Source organism: Oratosquilla oratoria, chromosome 12 (genome assembly GCF_046742065.1).
Source record: "Oratosquilla oratoria isolate Oo_2021 chromosome 12, ASM4674206v1, whole genome shotgun sequence".
In the NCBI taxonomy this organism is placed as follows: Eukaryota; Metazoa; Arthropoda; class Malacostraca; order Stomatopoda; family Squillidae; genus Oratosquilla; species Oratosquilla oratoria.
The window spans coordinates 50,894,737-50,916,252 of record NC_134788.1 but is presented as its reverse complement, the minus strand read 5'-3'; the positions used below and the strand labels follow the sequence as shown (position 1 = coordinate 50,916,252).

The window sequence follows — 21,516 nt, the reverse complement described above, 5'->3', positions numbered from 1 at the left end:
TAGACCCCCAAACTATTAATTCACGAATTATGTCAGTTTATTATTATTATTATTGGTGTTGTTATTGTTATTAATGCTAGTAATATTATTATTATAGTTATTATCCTTATCCTTATCAATAGTGTTATCATCATCATTATGATTATCATTTTTGTTGTTGATATTATTGTTTTAATTCTTGACTTGTTTGGTCTCATAAATCACTTATGGTAATTCTCAAGTACCATTGTCACAGTTTTCGTGTTTGTGACAATTTGCATACATTTTTTTTTCAAATATGGTAATTGCTACTCTGCATTATTATATCCATAACCATGTTGACCCCTTTCGACCCCTTAGCAATCTACTGACCCCTTTTCAACCCCTTGGACCAAGGGTCTCATCGACTACTTTGGGAACCCCTGCTTTTTAAGAACAATTACATTTTTAAATCCCATTATATAAAGTTATGCATGTTTTCTTTTGTTAATACATAACAGAAAATATTTTGTTACATATTAATTAAAAAATATATATACAGTCAAACCTCGGTTATCGAACGCTTCTGTTCTCGACCAAATCGGTTTTCGACCAAAAAGTTCGAGAATTTTACGTCTCAGAACTCGACCAAATTTCGGCTCTCGAACAAACCGAAAGAAGCCGAGCGTACCCAAACGCGGCTCACTCGCGAGCCGAGAGAACTCGAACGCTAAGGACACTTCCTCCGTAGCACATTTGCGATCAAAGTTCATTCCGAGCAGACGCGTTCGTTCTTATTTACGTAAATCTGACTTTTTTTCATCTTTGCATCATGTATTAGCCCCTAATCATGGGTCCAAAGAAAGCAAGTTCAAGTGGTGAAGAAAAGAGGAAAGTAGTGCGCAAAACTATTGAATTTAAAAAAGAATTAATAGCGAAATATGAATCTGGCGTTCGTGTGTCTGCGTTGGCTAAGGAGTTTGGGATGGCGAAATCGACGATAAGCACCATCCTAAAAAATAAAGACCAGGTTAAAGCAAGTGATGTGGCTAAAGGATCAAGTGTTTTTAGCAAACAAAGGCCACAGGTATTGGAGGAAGTGGAGAAACTTTTGCTGATTTTCGTAAATGAGAAACAGTTAGCAGGTGATACTCTTAGTGAAGATGCAATTTGTGCCAAAGCAAGACAATTGTATGGAGATTTGATAAAAAAAGATCCTAGCATTATTCCGGAAGGGTTTGATTTTAAAGCAAGCAGAGGGTGGTTTGAAAAGTTTAAGAAAAGAAGTGGGATACACTTATTTATGGTAAACAGTATACAGTGCAGTTTATGGTGTAAAATAGTAAAAACAAAATTAGAAAAAGTTGTTTTTTAGACTTGGAACGGATTAAAATTATTTACATTGATTATAATGGGAAAAATTGTTTCGGTTTTCGAACAAATCGCTTTTCGAACAGCCTTCTCGAACGGATTATGTTCGAAAACCGAGGTTTGACTGTATATATATATATATATATATATATATTTTGTGCATAACTTGTGTATAATAGTTTGAACAGTAAACTTTGTGTTTCTTTAAAGGAACATTATGTGCTTGTGGGATAATCATAACAATGAAAATCATCCATACATATACATGTGCATATCCATGCACACACACACACAAATTAGAAAGAATTCAAAGAGCAACAACAAAGATGGCACCAACACTCTCCAAATTAACATACGAACAAAGATTGTCCAAACAGGAACTACCAACCCTGGAACAAAGAAGAGAGAGAGATCTACCGGCCATTTACATAATCATGAAAGGCATGAAAGTACTTGACAGAGAAGACTTATTAAAGTGGGATAAAGGGAAAACAAGAGGACATGAAAAGAAAATCAAAAAGGATGGTTATAGAAATCTGAAAAAGAATAGCTTCCCACACAGAGTGATGGATGTCTGGAACAAATTGAATGAGGAAACAGGGAGTGCAATTACTATACAAGAATTTAAGATCAAACTGGATGCTGAAAGATACAAAAGCGGGTCACTACGAGCATAGCTCTCTTCCCATAAAATACAACTAGGTAAGTACACACACACTGAGAAATATAAGTATTTTTCGTGAACATACGAAGGACGTTGACCAAACCGACTCCCATCCTGGCAGATAACGAATTAATAACATCGGATCTACCAACACAGAAAGATCAATCGAAAAGAGGCAACTTAATTACAGTTCTAAGGTCATTCGTAGGGATACAACTACACTAACAGAAGAGGTCTCTCAATTTAAAGATGGGAGGGCTTTCAGAAGTCATGAGATCAAAGACTAAATGTCAAAAGGACATGAAGAAATAGTTTTCTGTACAGATGTATAAATACTTAAGAGGGCAGTACACACCAAGCTGGAACAATCCATAAATTTAAATCTAAGTACTGTACGATACTTGAAGAATACAGAGATATAGTCCATGATGAAAGCCATACACGATTTTGAAGCAAGGGACGATAAATGAAGAGTAAGAGAGACCCTGTGAGTTTTGCCTCTTTCCTGTATACGACAATTTGCCGAATGAAATTAACGGTGGCGGTACACTAGGCTAGCATGCTATTTGATTTTCCTACTTCGTTCGAGTAGGAACGACTTTGGTTACAATATTCTAGACTTCCGTAAGAATGCCTCAAGAATGTGTCTAACATTCGTATTCTAGGTTTAACTTCTCTTCGTTTGTCATTCAGCTTCTCACTATATGATGTGCGAGTACTCTGAAATTTGGAAATTTTAAAAAGAAAAGATCATAATTGAAGCCATTCCTCAAACGTAGTAGCAAAAGCAATTAGCATGCTAGCGAGAAATGCCTAATGCGCCGCCACCTGTAAAATGCACACACACTATGGACACCCAGTACAAAAAAGAATAAAGAAATTAGAAAGAATCCAAAGAGCAATGACAAAGACGGCACCAACACTCTCTAAATTGACATAAGAACAAAGATTGTCCAAACTAGAACTACCGATCCTGGAACAAAGAAGAGATAGAGATCTACCAGCCATTTACAGAATTATGAGAGGGATGGAAGTCCTCGACAGAAAAGATTTATTAAAGTAGGATAAAAGAAAAACAAGAGGACATGAAAAGAAACTCAAAAAGGATAGTTATAGAAAAGATCTGAAAAAAGAATAGTTTCCCACACAGAGTGGTGGATGTCTGGAACAAATTGGATGAGGCAACAGTGTGTGCAAAAAAAAAAAAAAAAAAAAAATTAAGAACAAACTAGATGCTGAGAGATACAGACGGGTCACTACAAGCATAGCTCTCTTCCCGTATAATACAACTACTGACCATCTATAGAATCATGAAGGGCACAGAAATACTCGATAGAGAGGACTTGTTAAACTGGGACAAGAGAAACACAAGAGGACATGGAAAGAAACTCAAAAAACATAGTTATAGAAGAGATCTGAAGAAGAACAGTTTTCCACATAGAGTGGTGGACACTTGGAACAAACTGGATGAAAAAAATAGTGTGTGCAAAAACCATTCATGAATTTAAGAGCAAACCAGACACTGCGAGATACAAAGGCAGGACACCACAAGCATAGCTCCCCTTCCTGTAAAATACAACTCGGTAAATACACACACACACAGAGGATTGAAAACAAATTGCAATACTAAGAAATGATAAGCACAGGAAATAGGAGAGAGAAAAAAGAGGCTATAAATCAATTACTTGATTAAAAATCGAACATTTGAAAGAGGAAACAAGATGGACGATGATGTGACTCGTACAACATCCTCATAAGAGTGAGCAGAGATACGATCATATATGATTATGTAAACATACATAAGCACCACACACAGATATAAACACAGTCCACCTTCTATTGTACACTTGTTGAACAACATCAAATCCAAACATATTAACACTAAAGACACATTTATAACTTTATATATGTTCATGCTTTATATATTTGTATAGTGCACAATCACTTCAGCATCATAATGTGTATAGGTTATCATTTACTGTATTATATACCCTCTTACCTTAATATGTGTATTTTCAGCCTTCAGCTGCCAAGTTTTCAATAACCATTTATTATTATTATTATACCAAGGACTCTTTCCCCATTACCAGGGAGGTAGCCAAAGTCAAATGGCATAATTCCACTCCCATCCACCCTCCTCCCTCCTTCTCATCATGGCTCCTGGATGACGGGTCATCCCTGCATCTCGCCCATTACCCTGGATCAGAAACAATGCAGCAAGACACAGCACATCCACAGCAAGTGCGCTTCATTAAATTGGCAACCCCTCCCATCTCCATCCCTTTATGCAGAAACAATGAAGACGGGGAGAAATCCCTTTGAACTGCGTCAAAATATCATCACATAACCACTCCTTTATGCAGGCGAGGGAAAAATTTCTAATCGTGTACATGCAATTTGAAATTTGTACATCGTATATTCCGCTTCCATGAGTCACTGTTATTGCTATACATACATTCAATGACCCTAAGCCCGGTTTAATTGCACATTGACACCCAATGTCGACAACTAAATTTTTTTTTTCAAATCATGACATACTATGTGGTACACTGAAAAGCAATACATGTAGTTCTTAATTTACGGTATATATAGGGACCAAGAGGCATTGTGGAAAAAAAAGAAGCAAACTAAATGGGGTTGAGCGAGGGCAGATGGGTGCCGAGGATTCCACCACGTAAAACTATTTTCCGTGCTCCAGTTGAAATCTTACATTTACTAAATCAAGCACAATTGGGCCTGATGTGTTAATTCAAACAAATCACATAATTCAAATAAAATGTATTATTTTAACAGTCATGTTAAATAAAATTTGCATAAAAGCTTGCATAAATTAAGAACTATCTGTGGTACTATGATAAGTTGTACATACGACATTTTCACTCAACTCGAATAAACCTTAATATTGTCTGAGGACATGCCACACCCACACAGTACTCTCCTGACCCATACCAATTTTAAATCTGTCGGAACACATTTTGACTGTTCAATGGACAGTTGGTCGTTATGTTCACTGTGGTATGGTTGTAACGGTGCACATAAAAACCAATCTCACCCCATCAGATTCCATCTATATACCAAGGGTTTTGGCTTTCTTATAAAGGGAGGTGGCGGAATCAAAAGGCACATACCCACTCCCGTCCATTCTGACCCCTCACTAGCTTGCTGAAGATGTATTTCTTCGAAATAGGTTAAAGTGAGCACGATAAGTTCTACCACAAAATTGAGCATTAATTACATGGTTAAAGCGCAGGGACTATCTTTGGCTGAGCATATGGGGTTGATAAGGGCGTTTCTACATAGACTCGTAAAGTTCAGGGGGATATGAAGTTACGTACGGTTCTAGAGAAGCCTAAGAAGAGAGTTTACACTGGATCTAACATCTTGTTGTACAATATGCCTTTTTACTATATTGAAAAAGATGGCACAAATACATTGGTTGCTGGTAAACGGCCAATTACTGATTTGGTTTGCACCAGGAAGGAGGTTTGTGTTACTATAACAGGCGAGGAGGCCAGATCAGATCGAAGAGACAACTGGGACAGTTTTCCAGTTATCAGCGAAGCTCGAATGAGACGATCTTTTCAGACTTCACGAAGGCAATTTGCAAGTGATTGGGTGGCAGTTGTTTGGGGGGATTTTGATCTGGTTTGGGTAGAGAGAGAACAATTCTGTAAAATTGATTTGTCTTGGGAGATGTCAGGTATACAGAAGCAGTGAGTGGAATTCAAGGATAATCGTTCAAGAAATTAATCTGGGTTCGTATTTTGTTTGGTGAGAAATTGATGTTTCTATCGCTTGAAGGGTTATGGAGGTAGACATGGAACTGCCTAGTGTAGGCCTTATGGTCTCTTGCAGTCTTCTATGTTCTTGTAAGATGTATAAGAAGTTGTTATGGTGTACATGTGGTAAAGAATCATTCAGCGTAAAAGAGGTAAGGCGTACACAGATACAAGCTGATGGAGATACAAGTGTATGAAGATGAAAAGCCATAGGTTAATCACTGGTTGACATGGGAGTACGTAACTGTAAATAAGGAGGTTAGTCGTTTACTTCAGACAGTTGTGCTTGTGCCTCCCCAAAGAGGTTGTTGGGTGTTTGTCTCTTGATAGGTGTGTATGTGTGTGTGTATGTGTATGTGTGTGTGTTTACTTAACCCCTTCGATACACTGACACCTACATAGGCGTCATGAGGAGCAAGTGGGTACACGAGGATGCTGATGTCGACGTCTTGATTATATTTATTGTAGTTGTACCTGCGTGACCCCCATACTCTGTAAACTGGCTTCATCATATTTTCTATGGTTATCAAAATTCACGGGTGAAAGAGAGAATGAGCAATACAGCGGTGACTTTATTTTTTATAATGCGAGTATTATGACGCAACATCGCACGTCTGGCAGCTAATGCTGCCTGCGAAATTTTGGCCCAGAGTGAAGGGGTTAATTGTGATATACAGGAAAGGGGCAATACTTATTGGTTGATTGATTTATAGAGTTTTTGGCTCGAAGGCCAAGAGCCGGAGCTGCCCGCGAAATTTTGGCCCAGAGTGAAGGGGTTAATTGTGATATACAGGAAAGGGGCAATACTTATTGGTTGATTGATTTATGGAGTTTTTGGCTCGAAGGCCAAGCGCCGGAGCCGGTAGGCCATTCAGCGCGCAATACTTATTGGGTCCCATCTCTTATTCTCTAATTTTCTAACATACCTACTGTAGACTCAAATTCATGTACAGTTCCAACTTAATCTATATCTTTGTGTGCGTATTTACCCAATTGTAATACAGTATACAGGAAAGGAGCAACGTTCGTAGGATCCTGTCTCCTATTCTCTAATTTTCTAATGTACCAAAACTCATATTAATGTACGGTTCCAACTTAACCTATATCCTTGATTTCCAATTATCATATTTACATTTGAACTTGTGTATTATTTGAGCTTGGGCTGTACCACCTAAGCTATTCCACATATTTATGCATCTATATAAAATGGGATTTCTCCCTATCTCCTCTTTTTCTATACGAGGGGACAGAGAGGGGATCACAAGTGGCCTTGGTGTGGATGTGCTGTGTCTTGCTGCATTGCATCTGACTCAGGGAAGTGGGCAAGATACAGGGATGATCAGTCATCCAGGAGGAGCCAAGAAAAGAGGGAGGGAGGTGAATGGGAGTGGAGTATGTGGGGATGAAATGGGTGGGAGTGGATTTTATGCCTTTGTTTTTTGGCTACCTCCCTTGTAAGGGGGAAAAAGCCTTTTGTATATATATGTATATTTAGATCTGAATTTACGTACTGTTTGAGCTTGAGCTATATCACCTAAGCTATTCCACAAATTTATGGATCTTTGTGGAAAACTAGTACTTCATATCCTTGAGGATGCGTCTTCCTTAATTTGCTCTCATAACCTCTTTAAGTCCCCAATCCTTAATTAAGAGATCTCTTCTATCACTGCAATCTACCACCTATGGTGACCTAAATACTGTAATCATAACACCTCTTTCTCTTTGATCTTTCAAGGTTGGCAGACTCGCTATTTTTAGTCTCCCCTCGTATGGTTTATCTGTCGGGACCAGTTTGGTGGCTGCCCTTTGTATTCTCTCGATCTTGCTTATGTCCTTCACACCATTGACACATATTAGATTCTTGGACTAATCAAGGTTTTGATTTTTTCATCAAATCTTCATCCATTTTGGGAAAAGCTACTTTAATCTTCTGCTGCAGTCTGTAAGTCCCTCCCACAATCCTGCTGGTATGTCTGTCAGGTGACAGGTCTTTTGTCAACACCACTCCCAAACCTTTCTCCTTTTTTTTTGTTTTTGTACTGGATTCACACAAAAAAATTAAGATGGCCATTTGCAGATATTACCCATTTCTAGTACTCTGTAGTTTTTTAGGTACTGTACAGTACTACCTCTCATTAACGGACTTTAATTAGCTGTGTTTGCGGTGTTTTGGGTGGCATAGTGATTGCACACACTAAACAACAGCACCAAAAACACAGCTAATTAACGTCCGTTAATGAGAGGTCCCACTGTATTGAAGTTCCATTCTTGACTCCATGTATTTGCTTTGGACCACATTTTGCAGGTTTTTCTACACGAAAGAAAGTCTATTCGTTTAAAAGGGGAGCTGTGACACAAGAGATATTCCGCATGTTGTGTTTGGGGCCACGATTCTCGAGTAATTCATGCAGAAGTCCAACTCGTCTAAGTACGGGTCAGGACAGGAGCCAGTTGATCACGGCAGTTCCAGAAACACACCACCACCACCACTTCCGTAAGACGACACCTATGTAGGCGTCATGAGGCGTGAGTGGGTACCCAAAGATGCCAGCATCAGCGTCTTGATTATATACTTTTTTGTAGTTGTACAAGTTAACCCCATATTCTGTGAACTGTTTTGATCACATTTTCCATGTTTATTATCACTCGGAATAAAAGAGAACAAGTAATACAGCAGTGACTTTATATTTCATAATGCGAGTTGCGCAAGTCAATGCTTGTGTGGCCATGGTCTTTCCGTTCCTAATGACATGGCAATTGTTTATCACGCTAAGAAAGGGAGGTTGCATACCACTGTATCTTCACTGATTCCTTCTGGGTTGAGCCACATTACTTTGATGATGGGATGTACGTCAGTAGTGCGGGAATACAGCAGAAGGACTTGTTTGAATTTACAAAAGGTGTTCCTCTCTTTTTTGTTTTCTTCAATGTCTATGGTACAGTCAGGGTTCCCTTGCTGGGGTCCATTCCCCAGCACGACGAGTCTTTTATTTTTCTCTTTTAAGTCACCTTTTAAAAATACAGTTAACCCTTGATATAACTGACGATATGGGGACGGGTCTGTCGTTGTATCCAAAAGATCCCTTATATCCGATGGAAATACTGGATAGATCTGTTATATTCCGAAGTTTGTCCGGTATTAGAAATTACAGTACACCCTCGATATAACAGACGATATGGGGATGGGTCTCTCGTTATATCCGAAGATTCATTATAACCAATGATCCATTATATCTGATGGAAATACTGGAAAGATTTGTTATATTTCGAAGTTTGTCCAGTATTAGAGTTTACAGTAAACCCTCGATATAACAGATGATATGGGGACAGGAGTCAGCCATTATATCCAAAGATCCGTTACAACTCACGATCCCTCGCTATAACGGATTAAATTCCGTTGAAGCAAGGTTTTGTCTAGTCAGATTTTTCATCCATTATATCAGATATCCAGTATATCGAGATCCATTATATCAAGGGTTTACTGTACCTTCGCCATCTCCCCCATGTGGGGTAAAGAAAGGAGAGAGAAAAGAGTGATATATCAGGCCCCGTCTAAAGACCAAATGCTACTACGCCATCGGGCAGCCGCCACTGATTCCGAAGTGAAAACCGAAGGACGACGAAGACACGAACCAGGACTCGAGCAGAGAAAGCGAGTAAACTCGGACGAGGTAAAGACAACAGTGCGAGTACGAAGCATGCGGTTGAGGAGGTACAGAGGTAGCTGGAGAACGAAGGAAAAGGACAGGAACTCCAAGTATAAATAATACGAATAACAAGGGAGGTAGCCAAAGTCAAAAGACATAAAATCCACTCCCACCCATTCCATCTCCACATACTCCACTTCCATCCACCACCCCTCTCTCCCTCCCTCTTATCTTGGCTCCTCCTGGATGACAGGTCATCCCAGCATCTGACTTCACGTAAGTGTCGGTGAAACTCAAGGCATCAGCCATTATTATCATTATTACGAAATAATAACAACAATAGCCCATGCATCACTTTTTGCTGACAGGAAACCTACGGCCTCTCAGTAGCTAGCAACAATCCTCAGATCTCTCGAGGAAGAAACGTACTTATGGTGTCCATGTTGTACTAATGTGGTCGTCTTTCTCCATCACTTGCTAACAGAGGAAGCACAGTTACCGTTCCCCTTTGTGTGAAAATTTTATGATAATGTGTACTTCCCCCTTTTTCAGGAGGCTAGAACAGTGCCTCTCACAGAGGACTTTATGGTGTGGAATTTATTGAACCATACCCTTGATTCAACACGCTGGGGGCATGGGTCAAACTGCTGTCACCTCGGCCTCTGTCGCAAGTAGCGATGCCCTAACTGGCTTGTCTAGTGATTATTCACCAGTACCAACAGGTACGTGTTACTAGTCATAGTCCAAGTCTACAAATACAAGGAATTAGAATACACGCTCCACTCCTAATTGTCATGTCTACGAATACAAGGAATTAGAATGCACGCTCTACTCCTAATTCTCGTTTCCATACGCTTTCTTCTTTCTAAATCTTGCGGAGCAGAGGGGAAGGAATGAGGCCAGCCCTACCTTCGTCATCCTTCAGGTTCTACAGGGCCTGACGACCCCCCATAGGGACTCCCAAATCGAGAGGAAAAACAAACATATATACACAAAACACATTAAAATATATGTATATATCATATACACATATTTGGGGACAGAGAGGAAAACGGAAACACGAGAAGAGCTTTGAGTTTTATTACCGAGGTTTCGACACTGGTCTTTTTCAAGGTACGACCAGTGTCGAGACATCAGCAATAAATCTCAAAGTACTTCTCGTGTTTCCGTTTCCTCTCTGCCCTCAAATTTGTCACAATGAATAAATCATATACATATATAATAACCACACATACAAACCTGTATCTATATAACAATATATGAATACATATACAAAATATATAAACGTGTATAAATATTCATGTGTATACCATAAATCTGCATACACAAAAATAAGTATAAACTATAAGTATATATTTATTGCTATATATATATATCTAATCGTATGTGTGTAGGTATGTGTATATATGTATGTACAGCACATGCATGTATATGTATATTTACAATGTATGTATATAGTAAACATATACATATCTGAGATGCACCGCAAAGTAAAAAAAAAAAAAAAAAAAAAAAAAAAAAAAAAAAAAAACGGAGAATTCCAAGGATGATGGAATTTATCACAATGACGACCAAATTCAAACCAAGTGCAGTTTTGGCTTTTCATTTGTGTCTTGTAACTTTGACTGCATCTCTTGTTTGTATACATACACACACACGTATTAACAAAGTTATCCTTGTATCGCCAACAACTTTTTCAAATAATAATCTACTGATTTCCCAGTCACTACTTGTCAAGGGGGCACCACATCTCGTACGTCGACAATGCCACTCGTACTCTGGGATACACTACTGTATTATGTAAAGAAAATGGTGCTTCGCACAAAATAAAGACCAGCAAAGTAAAACGTACAACCTTAATTCATCCATCTGGACATAATAAAACGCTTCAGGTTACGGTATTACTACTTGCAGCAGAGGTCGAGGTGACAGTAGTTCAAACCTTGCCACCAGCGAGTTGGACCACGGGTATTGTTTGTTAAATTCTACACTACAAAGTCCTCTGTAAGGAGCACTGTCTTAGCCTCCACGTTTTTTTTTTTTTTTTTTCAATGTTAAACTGTATCATGTTCTAACCCCTACACGCAGCTGACAATGCAAATTCTCCGTAACTTCTTCGGCCAATTCCTATCCATACGTGCCACAATTTTTTGTGTTATTGCTTAGTTATGATATAAAAATATTTGAAACAATTCGTCCAAGTTTTACGCAGTGACCTGCCACAAGTCAGTCTGCCTATTACTCCCAGGTCCTTCCTGTAGGTGACCTGTGTTATCAAGCTGAGCGATTTTTTCCTCTGACCTCCAATTAACCACTTTGGTACGATGATACCTACGTAGGCGTCATGACGTGCGAGTGGGTACACAAGGATGTTGACGTCAACTACATGATTATATATATACTTTTGTAGTTGTACATGAGTTATCTCTGGATTCTGTGAACTGGTTCGATCATGTTTTCCATGTTTATTATTACTCAGAGTAAAAAAGATAAGTAATACAGAAGCGAATTTTATATTTTATAATGCGAGTAGTGTGATGCATTGTACATATGGCAGCCAATGCTGCAAGTGAGAATTCGAGTTGTACCAAAGCGGTTCATTGGCAGCATCGCCCACCTTCAGCACTTTTTCCACCGTCAAATCGCTGTTGCAAACTTTTTGGTTTTCTCGACAGTTTACGTAGAATGTCGCTTGACACACTGGAGGAAAATTATTTTCCCTCCGCCATATCAGACTCCTTTCCGAAAGCTGCTGACTGCACATCTGCTCTAACAATTGGCGGAAAAATAGCCCAGTGTGATAGCCGTAACTGGCAACTGATCAAGGACCAGTAACCTTATATTTTTTTGCAATACGAGACTTGAATTCTAATCCCAACACTGCCTCGCCACAACTAAGAATTGTTTAAAAATAAACATCTATATGATTTCTAACATTTAAAAATAAATATATAAAATTCCCTTTATACAATACTGAGTTCAAAAATAAACATATATACAATTCCCAATATCTAAAAATAAAAATATGAATGATTTCCCTTATACAATACCAAGTTCAGAAATAATCATCTATACAATTTCCAATATCTAAAAATAAAAACACATACGATTTCCCTTATCCAATACCGAGTTAAAAAATAATCATCTAAAAATAAAAACACATATGATTTTCCTTATACAATACTGATTTCAGAAATAATGATCTATACAATTCCCAATATTTAAAAATAAAAAACCTATACATATACCAAAGGCTTTTTCCCCCCTTACATGGAAAAAAAAAACCACAGAAACCACTCCCACCCATTCCATCTCCTACATACTCCATACCCTCTACCCTCTCTCTTATCTTGGCACCTTCTGGATGATGGGTCATCCCTGCATCTTGTCATCTGCCCTGGGTCAGAAGCAGTGTCACAAGACAGCACATCCACAGCAAGGTTGCTTCATTGAATCAGCGATCCCCCTCTCCGTCCCCTCTTGTCGAAAAGGAGATGATGGGGAGAAATCCCTTTGGGCTGTGTCATTTTATTTCTCATACATACTCCCTCAACCCCCACCCACTCCCCTCATACATCACAGCATCATCCATATACAACCATTCTCCATTCACCCCTATCTTCTGTCCTCTCCGGTCTTTCCTCAATAGACATTCCCCTCTTCCCCAAAGCCCCCTTCACCTCATCCATCCACCTCATCCTAGGACGTCCCTTCATGTTCACTCCTTCCACCTCTTTTACTAATCTTTCTTCACTCATTCTTTCCATGTATTCAAACCATCCCAATACTCTTTCATCAACCCATATCTCCCTCCCTTTCCACCCCTGTTCTTCTCCTCACCTCCTCATTTCTCACACTATCTAGCCTAGTAACCCCTATCATACTTCTCAGACATTTCATCTCAAACACGTTCAAACTCCTTCTCTCTTCCTCTCTCATGTTCCATGTTTCTGCCCCGTACATTGCTGTTGGCACAATCACTCCTTCATACAGTCTCCTCTTAGCATCCATTCCCAAATGTCTATTTCTCATTACACTGTTTAATCCACCGAGGCTTTTACTCGCTTCTCTCAATCTACATTCTACCTCTACCCCAACTCCTCCCTTTCCTGCCACATTTGCATCCAAGTATCTATCTATGCATCCAGTCTCTCCCTTTGTACATCTCATCACCTTACTTTTACCCACATTTATCTTCAACTTCCTTCTTTCACACACCTTCCTATAAACTCTGTCACTAACTTCCTCAATCCCTCCTCTGATCCTGCTACAAGCACAGTGTTGTCAGCAAACAACAGCTGGCTTATCTCCCACTTTTCTACATTTTCTTTAACCATCTCCAACCCCTGACCCACTACCCTTGCACTCACCTCTCGCACCACCCCATCCATGTATAGATTGAACAGCCACGGCAACATAACACATCCCTGACGAAGTTCCACCTTTATCTCAAACAACTCACTCTCTCCATTTCTAATCCTAACACATGCTCTACTACTCTTGTAAAAACACTTGACTGCTCTTAACAGCTTTCTTCCTATCTCATATATCTGCAAAACCTCCCACAGTGCCTTCCTGTCTACCCTGTCATAAGCCTTTTCCAGATCCATAAAAACCCAAAATACATCCTCACCTTTTCCTATAGCTTTCTAACATATCTGTCTTACCACAAAATTCTGATCTACACAACTTCTACCTATCCTAAACCCACACTGTTCCTCACCAATTACTCCCTCTGTTCCTCTCCTAATCCTCTCAATCAAAATCCTCCCATCAGCCTTCCCAACTACACTTAACAAACTTATCCCTCTGAAACTACTACACTCACACTCGTCCCCCTTTCCCTTGTAAAGTGGAACCATACAGGCACTCCTCTGGTACTCTACCCTCTCTCCAGCAAACATTAAATAACCTCACCAGCCAGTCCACCATCACTGTACCTCCTTTCTTCAGACATTCTGCATGACATCCATCCAGACCAGGTGCCTTACCTGCTCTCATCATCTTAACAGTTGCCTTCATTTCATCTTTCCTTATTTCTCATCTTTTTCCTCAATCATCACGGTCATTTTCTTAGCATTTCCCACTGCAACTACCTTTCCCTCCCTATCCTCCTTCACATTTAGCAACTCCCTAAAATACTCTGCCCACCTTCCTCTCACTGCCTTCTCTTCTATTAAGGTATAAGGAAAATCCTTTACAATTACCTTTATAACTGGGTTCAGAAATAAACACCTATACGATTCCCAATATTTAACAATAAATACCTATATGACTCCCTTAGTACAATACTGAATTCAGTCGATATGTATTAGTCTAAATCCTCCAGACAAACATTACACAGGCTTCTGCCTTTTCTATCTACGATTGCTATTTCACACAATCAAAAAAGGAAGAAACAATGATCGATAATTAAACAAATTACAATACTGGTCTCGATACACTAAACACCATTTTCTCACACACTTTAAGCATAAGTGATGCCGTAACAAGATACCCTCACCACTACAAAATACTTACCGCCAATTAGCCTAAAACTGTGAAAATTGTTACCCAAAAGTTGCTGGATTGTATGTTAGTATGTTAAAGTGGATACAGCTATGCACTCTACATACTAGAGTACACACTGTATAGGTTTGTAATTACCTAGTGTGTGTTTACCTAGTTGTATTTTACAGGAAGGGGAGCTACACTTGTGGTGCCCCCGTCACTGTATCTCGCAGTGTCTGAATTGTTCTTAAATTTGTATATGGTTTGTGTGTATTTACCTAGTTGTGTGTGTGTGTGTGTATGTGTGTGTGTGTGTGAGTGCATGTGTGTGTTTGTTTACCTAATTGTGTCTTACAGGAAGGTGAGCTACTCTCATGGTGTCCCATCTCTGTATCTCAGTGTCTAAATTGTTCTTAAATTCATGTATGGTTTGCGTGTTTGTGTGTGTGTTTACCTAGTTGTATCTTACAGGAAGGGAAGCTATGCTTGTGGTGCCCCCGTCACTGTATCTCGCAGTGTCTGAATTTTTCTTAAATTTGTATATGGTTTGTGTGTATTTACCTAGTGGTGTGTGTGTGTGTGTGTGTGTGTGTGTGTGTGTGTGTATGTGTGTGTGTGTGTGCATGTGTGTGTTTGTTTACTTAATTGTATCTTAAAGGAAGGTGAGCTACTCTCATGGTGTCCCATCTCTGTATCTCAGTGTCTAAATTGTTCTTAAATTCATGTATGGTTTGCGTGTTTACCTAGTTGTATCTTACAGGAAGGGAAGCTATGCTCATGGTGTCCTATCTCTGTATCTCAGTGTCTAAATTGGTCTTAAATTTGTATAAGGTTTATGTGCGTGCGTGCGTGTGTGTGTGTGTGTGTGTGTGTGTGTGTGTGTGTGTGTGTGTGTGTGTGTGTGTGTGTGTGTGTGTGTGTGCGTGCGTGCGTGCGTGTGTGTGTGTGTGTGTGTGTGTGTGTGTGTGACCTACATGCCCCTTAAATCTAATTTCAATACTTTCTGGACACACTCAGATGGACTCTCTACCTCGAGGGTGTTCTTGCCGGGAATTCTGGACATCCGGGCGGTCTGCACCGACCGCAAGAAGAAATTCGTCATGGAAAGAAACAGAAAACTTCACTATGAAACTAGACCAAGGAAACTTAAAGTGCAATTCATTCAATCCCCCTTCAACTCAGTGGCATATTCACGAACTTTGTTCCGGATTTTACATTGGAATGAAATGGAACCGTTCCCCTGACTGAAGGGCCAAGCCTCGACTGGTCTACGTCAAGGTATACGAAGACCTCCTTTCTCCCCCAAGACTGAAATCCATCTGGCTTCCGAGCGAACAGGTTCCGTGAACCATGCCACTATTTGAAGGGGTCTAGAAATTAATACTACCAATAAACAAAAATTACTCGTAATCTATGAACACTTAATCTAGTACATAACTAAGCGGAAGATACTACTGTAGCTACGGAAGTGGACGACACTAACGTAGCTACATCTCCCATACGTATTGTCTTACAAATTGGGGAAACTCGCCCAAGAGGCAAGAACTGTAAACAGTCCCCTTCAGCATGGTGGCATGCAAAAATTCCGCCAGATGCTCTTTCAGTCGAGCAATTGCACAAGGTGGATCACCTCTGAAACAAATCGAACTCATAGAGTCTGCCCTTGGACGGGAAAAAATTTCAGCGAGAGCCCAGATGTGACAGACGAATGGCAAGTCTGTCACGGATCTCTGTTGTGGTGTCATTCGGAGCGGAACACCAGAGGAACAAGTCGCCTTCACGGGTTCCTGCTATAGGTGCTCAATTCCAGGTTTATGCCATCTGTACTTACCGAAGAGTAATACACAGGAAAGGAGCTATGCACATGGGGTCCCCGTCTCTTTTTTTCTCTCCGACCGTAAAACCTAATTTTTAATTCGTTTATGGTTTGAGCTTGGACTGTACTAACTTGGGAAAGTTGTTACTGCATCTGTTCGAAAAACTTTTTTGACAGCCTCGACTTTTTCCCCCCTATGAACTCACAACTCTCTCCTGTATTTACCTAATTGTATCTTACGGGAAGGGGAGCTATGCTCGTGGTGTCCCGTCTCTGTATCTCGCAGTGTCTAGTTTGCTCTTAAATTCGTGTATAGTTTTTGCACATGCTATTCTTTTGTCCAGTTTGTGTCTGTGTGATGATGTTGCCGTGCAGTCCGTAAAACATGTCCCGACACACAAGGCACCCAGCAGCGTCTGCACGAGAACGGACCTATCAACGCCATCAACCCTTTCCAGTGTAACATACATTTCTACTCTAGCTGATGTAAAACAATTCAATTTGGCTACACACAAACCTAAGTACTACGTGGGTCAATTTGTGTCAACTTAATTGAAGGGGTCAGAGTGGGGGGGGGGGGTCCGATGATTAAATGAAGCAGCTTTGCCGTGGATGTGCTGTGTCTTGCTACATTGTGTCCGGTCCAAGGCAGTGGGCGAGATGCAGGGATGACCTGTCATCCAGGAGGAGCCAAGATAAAAGGGAGGGTGGATGGGAGTGGAGTATGTTGGGATGGAATGGGTGGGAGTGAATCTCATGCCTTTGTTTTTTGGCTACCTCCCTCGTAAGGGGGAAAAAGCCGCTGGTATATGTATACATATAATGACAACTTCTATATGGCAAAATTAAACTGTACACTAAAGAAATCAAGTATCTCCATTCTAAGAAAATACACCACGGAATCAAAATTCTAATTGCATTGACGAAGCCCTTTCCAAAGTGGAAATTTACTGAACACATTTAACATTATAAAAAACGTGTACTACCATGCTGATTGAGGCAAATAAGTAAGAATATAAATACTAAACATATCAACTTACAACTTTTTTTGGGGGGGGAGGGGGACAAGCAAAGACCTCCAAGAAATCAACATATAGAAGGAAAAAAATAAATAAATAACACTAGGATACACAAACATCTCAATACACAAAGGTCTTACATATAACATGCATACAGAACTATGGAAGTGCTAAATTTATAAAAAATAAATAATAACAATAATAATAAAATATATAAATAAATAAATAAAATTTGCTGGTCCCCTCCATGCCACACAGGTCGTCAAAACTACGTTTTTTGAAATTCCAAACGCCTCAACATTCATGAATTTCTTGCGACAAAATGCTACAATTGGAAAATTCTGGATATGTTCAGAAATTAGATTGCCATGGTTCCTCCATATCAGAAAATCTCGCAACACCCGTATAAAACTAAATACGAATTGAGAATCCTTTATCTCAAAATCACTCCCAAAAAACTGCCCAAGTTTATACAAACAGCACAAATAGTAAATCCCAGAAAATACTATAACAAATAACCAAAAATAAACGCTAAACAAAGAGTCTAACTACAGCCATTCTAAATGATCGAACTTTACATAAAAAACATTATGTGAATAAAATAATTACAATAATAAGTAAAAGATAAAAATCATTTTACCCCCTTACAAAGAAGGTACCCAAAGTCAAATGGGATATTTCCACTCCCATTAATAAGAATAATGATTTGGTTTAACGTCACAAACTCCCCCCTATCGGAAGGCTAGGACAGCGCCCCCCACAGAGGGCTTTGTAGGGTGGAATTTAATGAACCATGTCCTTGTTGATTCAACTTCGCCAGTGGCAGGATTCGAACCGCCATCCCCTCAACCTTTACCGCAAATAACGACGCTGTAACCCACTCCGCCAGCAGGTTAGGGATACGGTGTAGAACCCCCCCCCCCACCTACCCACACACATGTCTGGGGTGGTGATCGTACAATCAAGTCACAACTTATCACAGTCAGAAAAAAGAAAGTTGAATGAGCTAATCTATATATTTCAACTGCTAACTGCAATCCTCTTCAGTAGTATATACTACTGAAGAGGGTTGCAGTTAGCAGTCAAAAGATATACTTATGTATTCAGCTTTCTTCCTACTGTGGTATTAGTCATTATTTACAAACATGTTACGACATTTCTCACAAGGTACAATCAAGTGTTGATGGGGCGAGCATTCTACATGAGAACGAAGGAGAATGCAAGAGACCATATGGCCTACACTAGGCAGTTATCAAACCTCTTTAAACAACAAAAAGTTAAGACACGGTCACTACATCTATTCCATTCGTTAACTGCGGCTAAACCAATTCTTACCCATTTCCTTCCTAAATCTAGCTTAGTCCAATTTATATCCATTCTTACGAGTCCTGCTCTGCTGTCTTAATATGATGACCTTGTCTGCATCACCCTTGTTCAAGCCCTTGACCCATTTGAACACCTCTATTAGATCGCCTTGGACTCTACATCTTTCCAGAGCGTGCAAATTACGGTGCCTAAATTTCTGAGCCCACGTATCGTTTCGGCCATTCTCCTATGTACCGATTCTCGTGACTTAATACCCATTTTATAGGACGGAGAACAAAACCATACCTCATAGTCAAGGATGGGCCTAACTGGCGCCGAATAGTTTAATAACTACAGGTAGTCGTCGACTTACGACCTATGCAACTTACGACTGATCGACTTTAGGACCACAAGATAGTGCAATAATATTTAACATTTAATAGAGTAATAGAATTGCAATGTTATGCCTGGCAGTGCAGTACAATTACTCCACACGCCGCAAGACTCGAGTACGATAGTTTTGGCAGGCTGCTGGCAGTGTCAGCATCCCAGCCAGCTAAATATGCTTTCATTTTGTTTGTTTGAAGTAAAATGTTTCCTAATTTTGCATTGCATTTTGTATTTTTGTATGTTTTGTAATTAATAAAATATAACAAACTTTTTATGCCTAGGCTAGTTTGTTGTCGATAGTAATATGTTCGGTACAGTACTTAAACGAAAAGAGTGTATTTTGTTGAAATAAAAAAAATCCTAATTTTGCCTTACATTTTGTATTATTATGTTTTGCAATTAATAAAATGTAACAGTATTTCTTTATGCCTAGTCTGTTGTCGATAACAATATTTTTGGTACAGCATTTTGTATTTTTATATTTTGCGATTAATAAAATGTAACAGTAAACTTTGTTTATGCCTAGTCTGTTGTCGATAACAATATTTTCGGTACAGTACGTAAACGAAAAGAATGTGTTTCGAAATATTTTTTTCCCTAATTTTGCTTTACAATGATTTTAATGTAACCAACAAAAAAGGATTTGTAGGTCAAAGATGACAGGACTTTATTCAGTATGCGTAGGCCTAGGCTACGTTTCCTTACGAAAATGATAAAAAGTTAATAATTACTAAAGAATGTAGCTCAAAGATAATAAGATTTTATTCAGTATGCATACGTTTCCTAGAGAAAATCTGATGGTAAAATAATACAAAGGTTAACAAATACAGTATTAAATATCATAGGTCAAAGATGATAAGATTTTATTCAATATGCTTAGGCCTAGGCTACGTTTCCCAAAGAAAATCAGAAATTATAAAAAGGTTAAAAATACTATACAACATAGTTCAAAGATGCTAAGATTATTTCAGTATGCTAGATATACAATATATATATATATATATATATATATATACATATATATTATATAAAGGGTAATATATACTGTATATATATATATATATATATATATAGACCGACTTGCGTCCAGATTGACTTATGACCTGTCTGTCGGAACTGAACTCGGTCGTAAGTCGACGACTACCTGTACTTCTGCACTTTTGTTTGTAACCATCCTAGCGATAAACCCTAATGCTCAGACTGAGCCTCAGTTACCTCCATTCTTGGCACTAATGCACTGTTTTTTGGAGTTATGGTCAGGACTCACTAACACTCCCAAATCTTTCTTCCCATTTTTTTTATGGTGTTAAGCTATGCCTGTTTTCTGGGTTGTGTAAACCTATATTTAACACACCACACTTTGGCATATTTAAGTTAACTTTTCACATTTCCATGAAAACGTCGATGTTTTCCTCCCGTATCCCAGCGTCATCCCTGGACCTATTATGGCGTCTTATTTTAGTGTCATCCGCAAACTGACTAAAATCACTATTAACCCCTTCGATACGAAGATGCCTACATAGGCATCATGAGGAGCAAGTGGGTATGCGATGATGCCGATGTCGGCATCTTGATTATATTTATTGTAGTTGTACCTGCGTGACCCCCATACTCTGTAAACTGCCTTCATCATATTTTCTATGGTTATCAAAATTCACGGGTGAAAGAGAACGAGCAATACAGCGGTAACTCTATTTTTTATAATGCGAGTATTATAATGCAACATCGCACGTCTGGCAGCTAATGCTGCCTGCGAGATTTTGGCCCGGAGTGAAGGGGTTAACCTCTTCAATGAGTCAAATTCTCATGTGCAGCATGAGCTGCCTAACGTACAATGATGCATCACAACACTCACATTATCAAACGTAAAGTTATGGCTGTATTACTTATTCTCTTTCACTCTGAATGTTAACAACCACAGAAAATACGATCAGGCCAGTTCACAGAATATGGGGGTCACTCAGCTACGGCTACAAAATAAATATAACCAAGACACCAACATCCTCATATATCCACTCACTTCTCATGACGCCTATATAGGCATCATCGTATCAAAGGGATTAATCCCATCATCCAA

At 39.3% G+C, this 21,516-nt stretch overlaps 1 protein-coding gene across 6 annotated transcripts in view; it reads right to left on the bottom strand.

Annotated features, from left to right (window-relative positions):
• The window catches only part of Su(var)2-10 (E3 SUMO-protein ligase Su(var)2-10), an 82,104-nt gene that overhangs the window by 55,439 nt on the left and 5,149 nt on the right, over nucleotides 1-21,516 (bottom strand). For 5 of the 6 annotated variants that reach the window (XM_076195920.1, XM_076195921.1, XM_076195916.1 and 2 more), the window contains exon 2: nucleotides 15,940-15,981. The exons of the other annotated variant lie outside the window; for it this stretch is intronic. In XM_076195920.1, coding sequence (XP_076052035.1) covers nucleotides 15,940-15,981 — 42 coding nt within the window. The remainder of the gene's footprint in view (nucleotides 1-15,939; nucleotides 15,982-21,516) is intronic. 6 annotated transcript variants of the gene reach the window in all.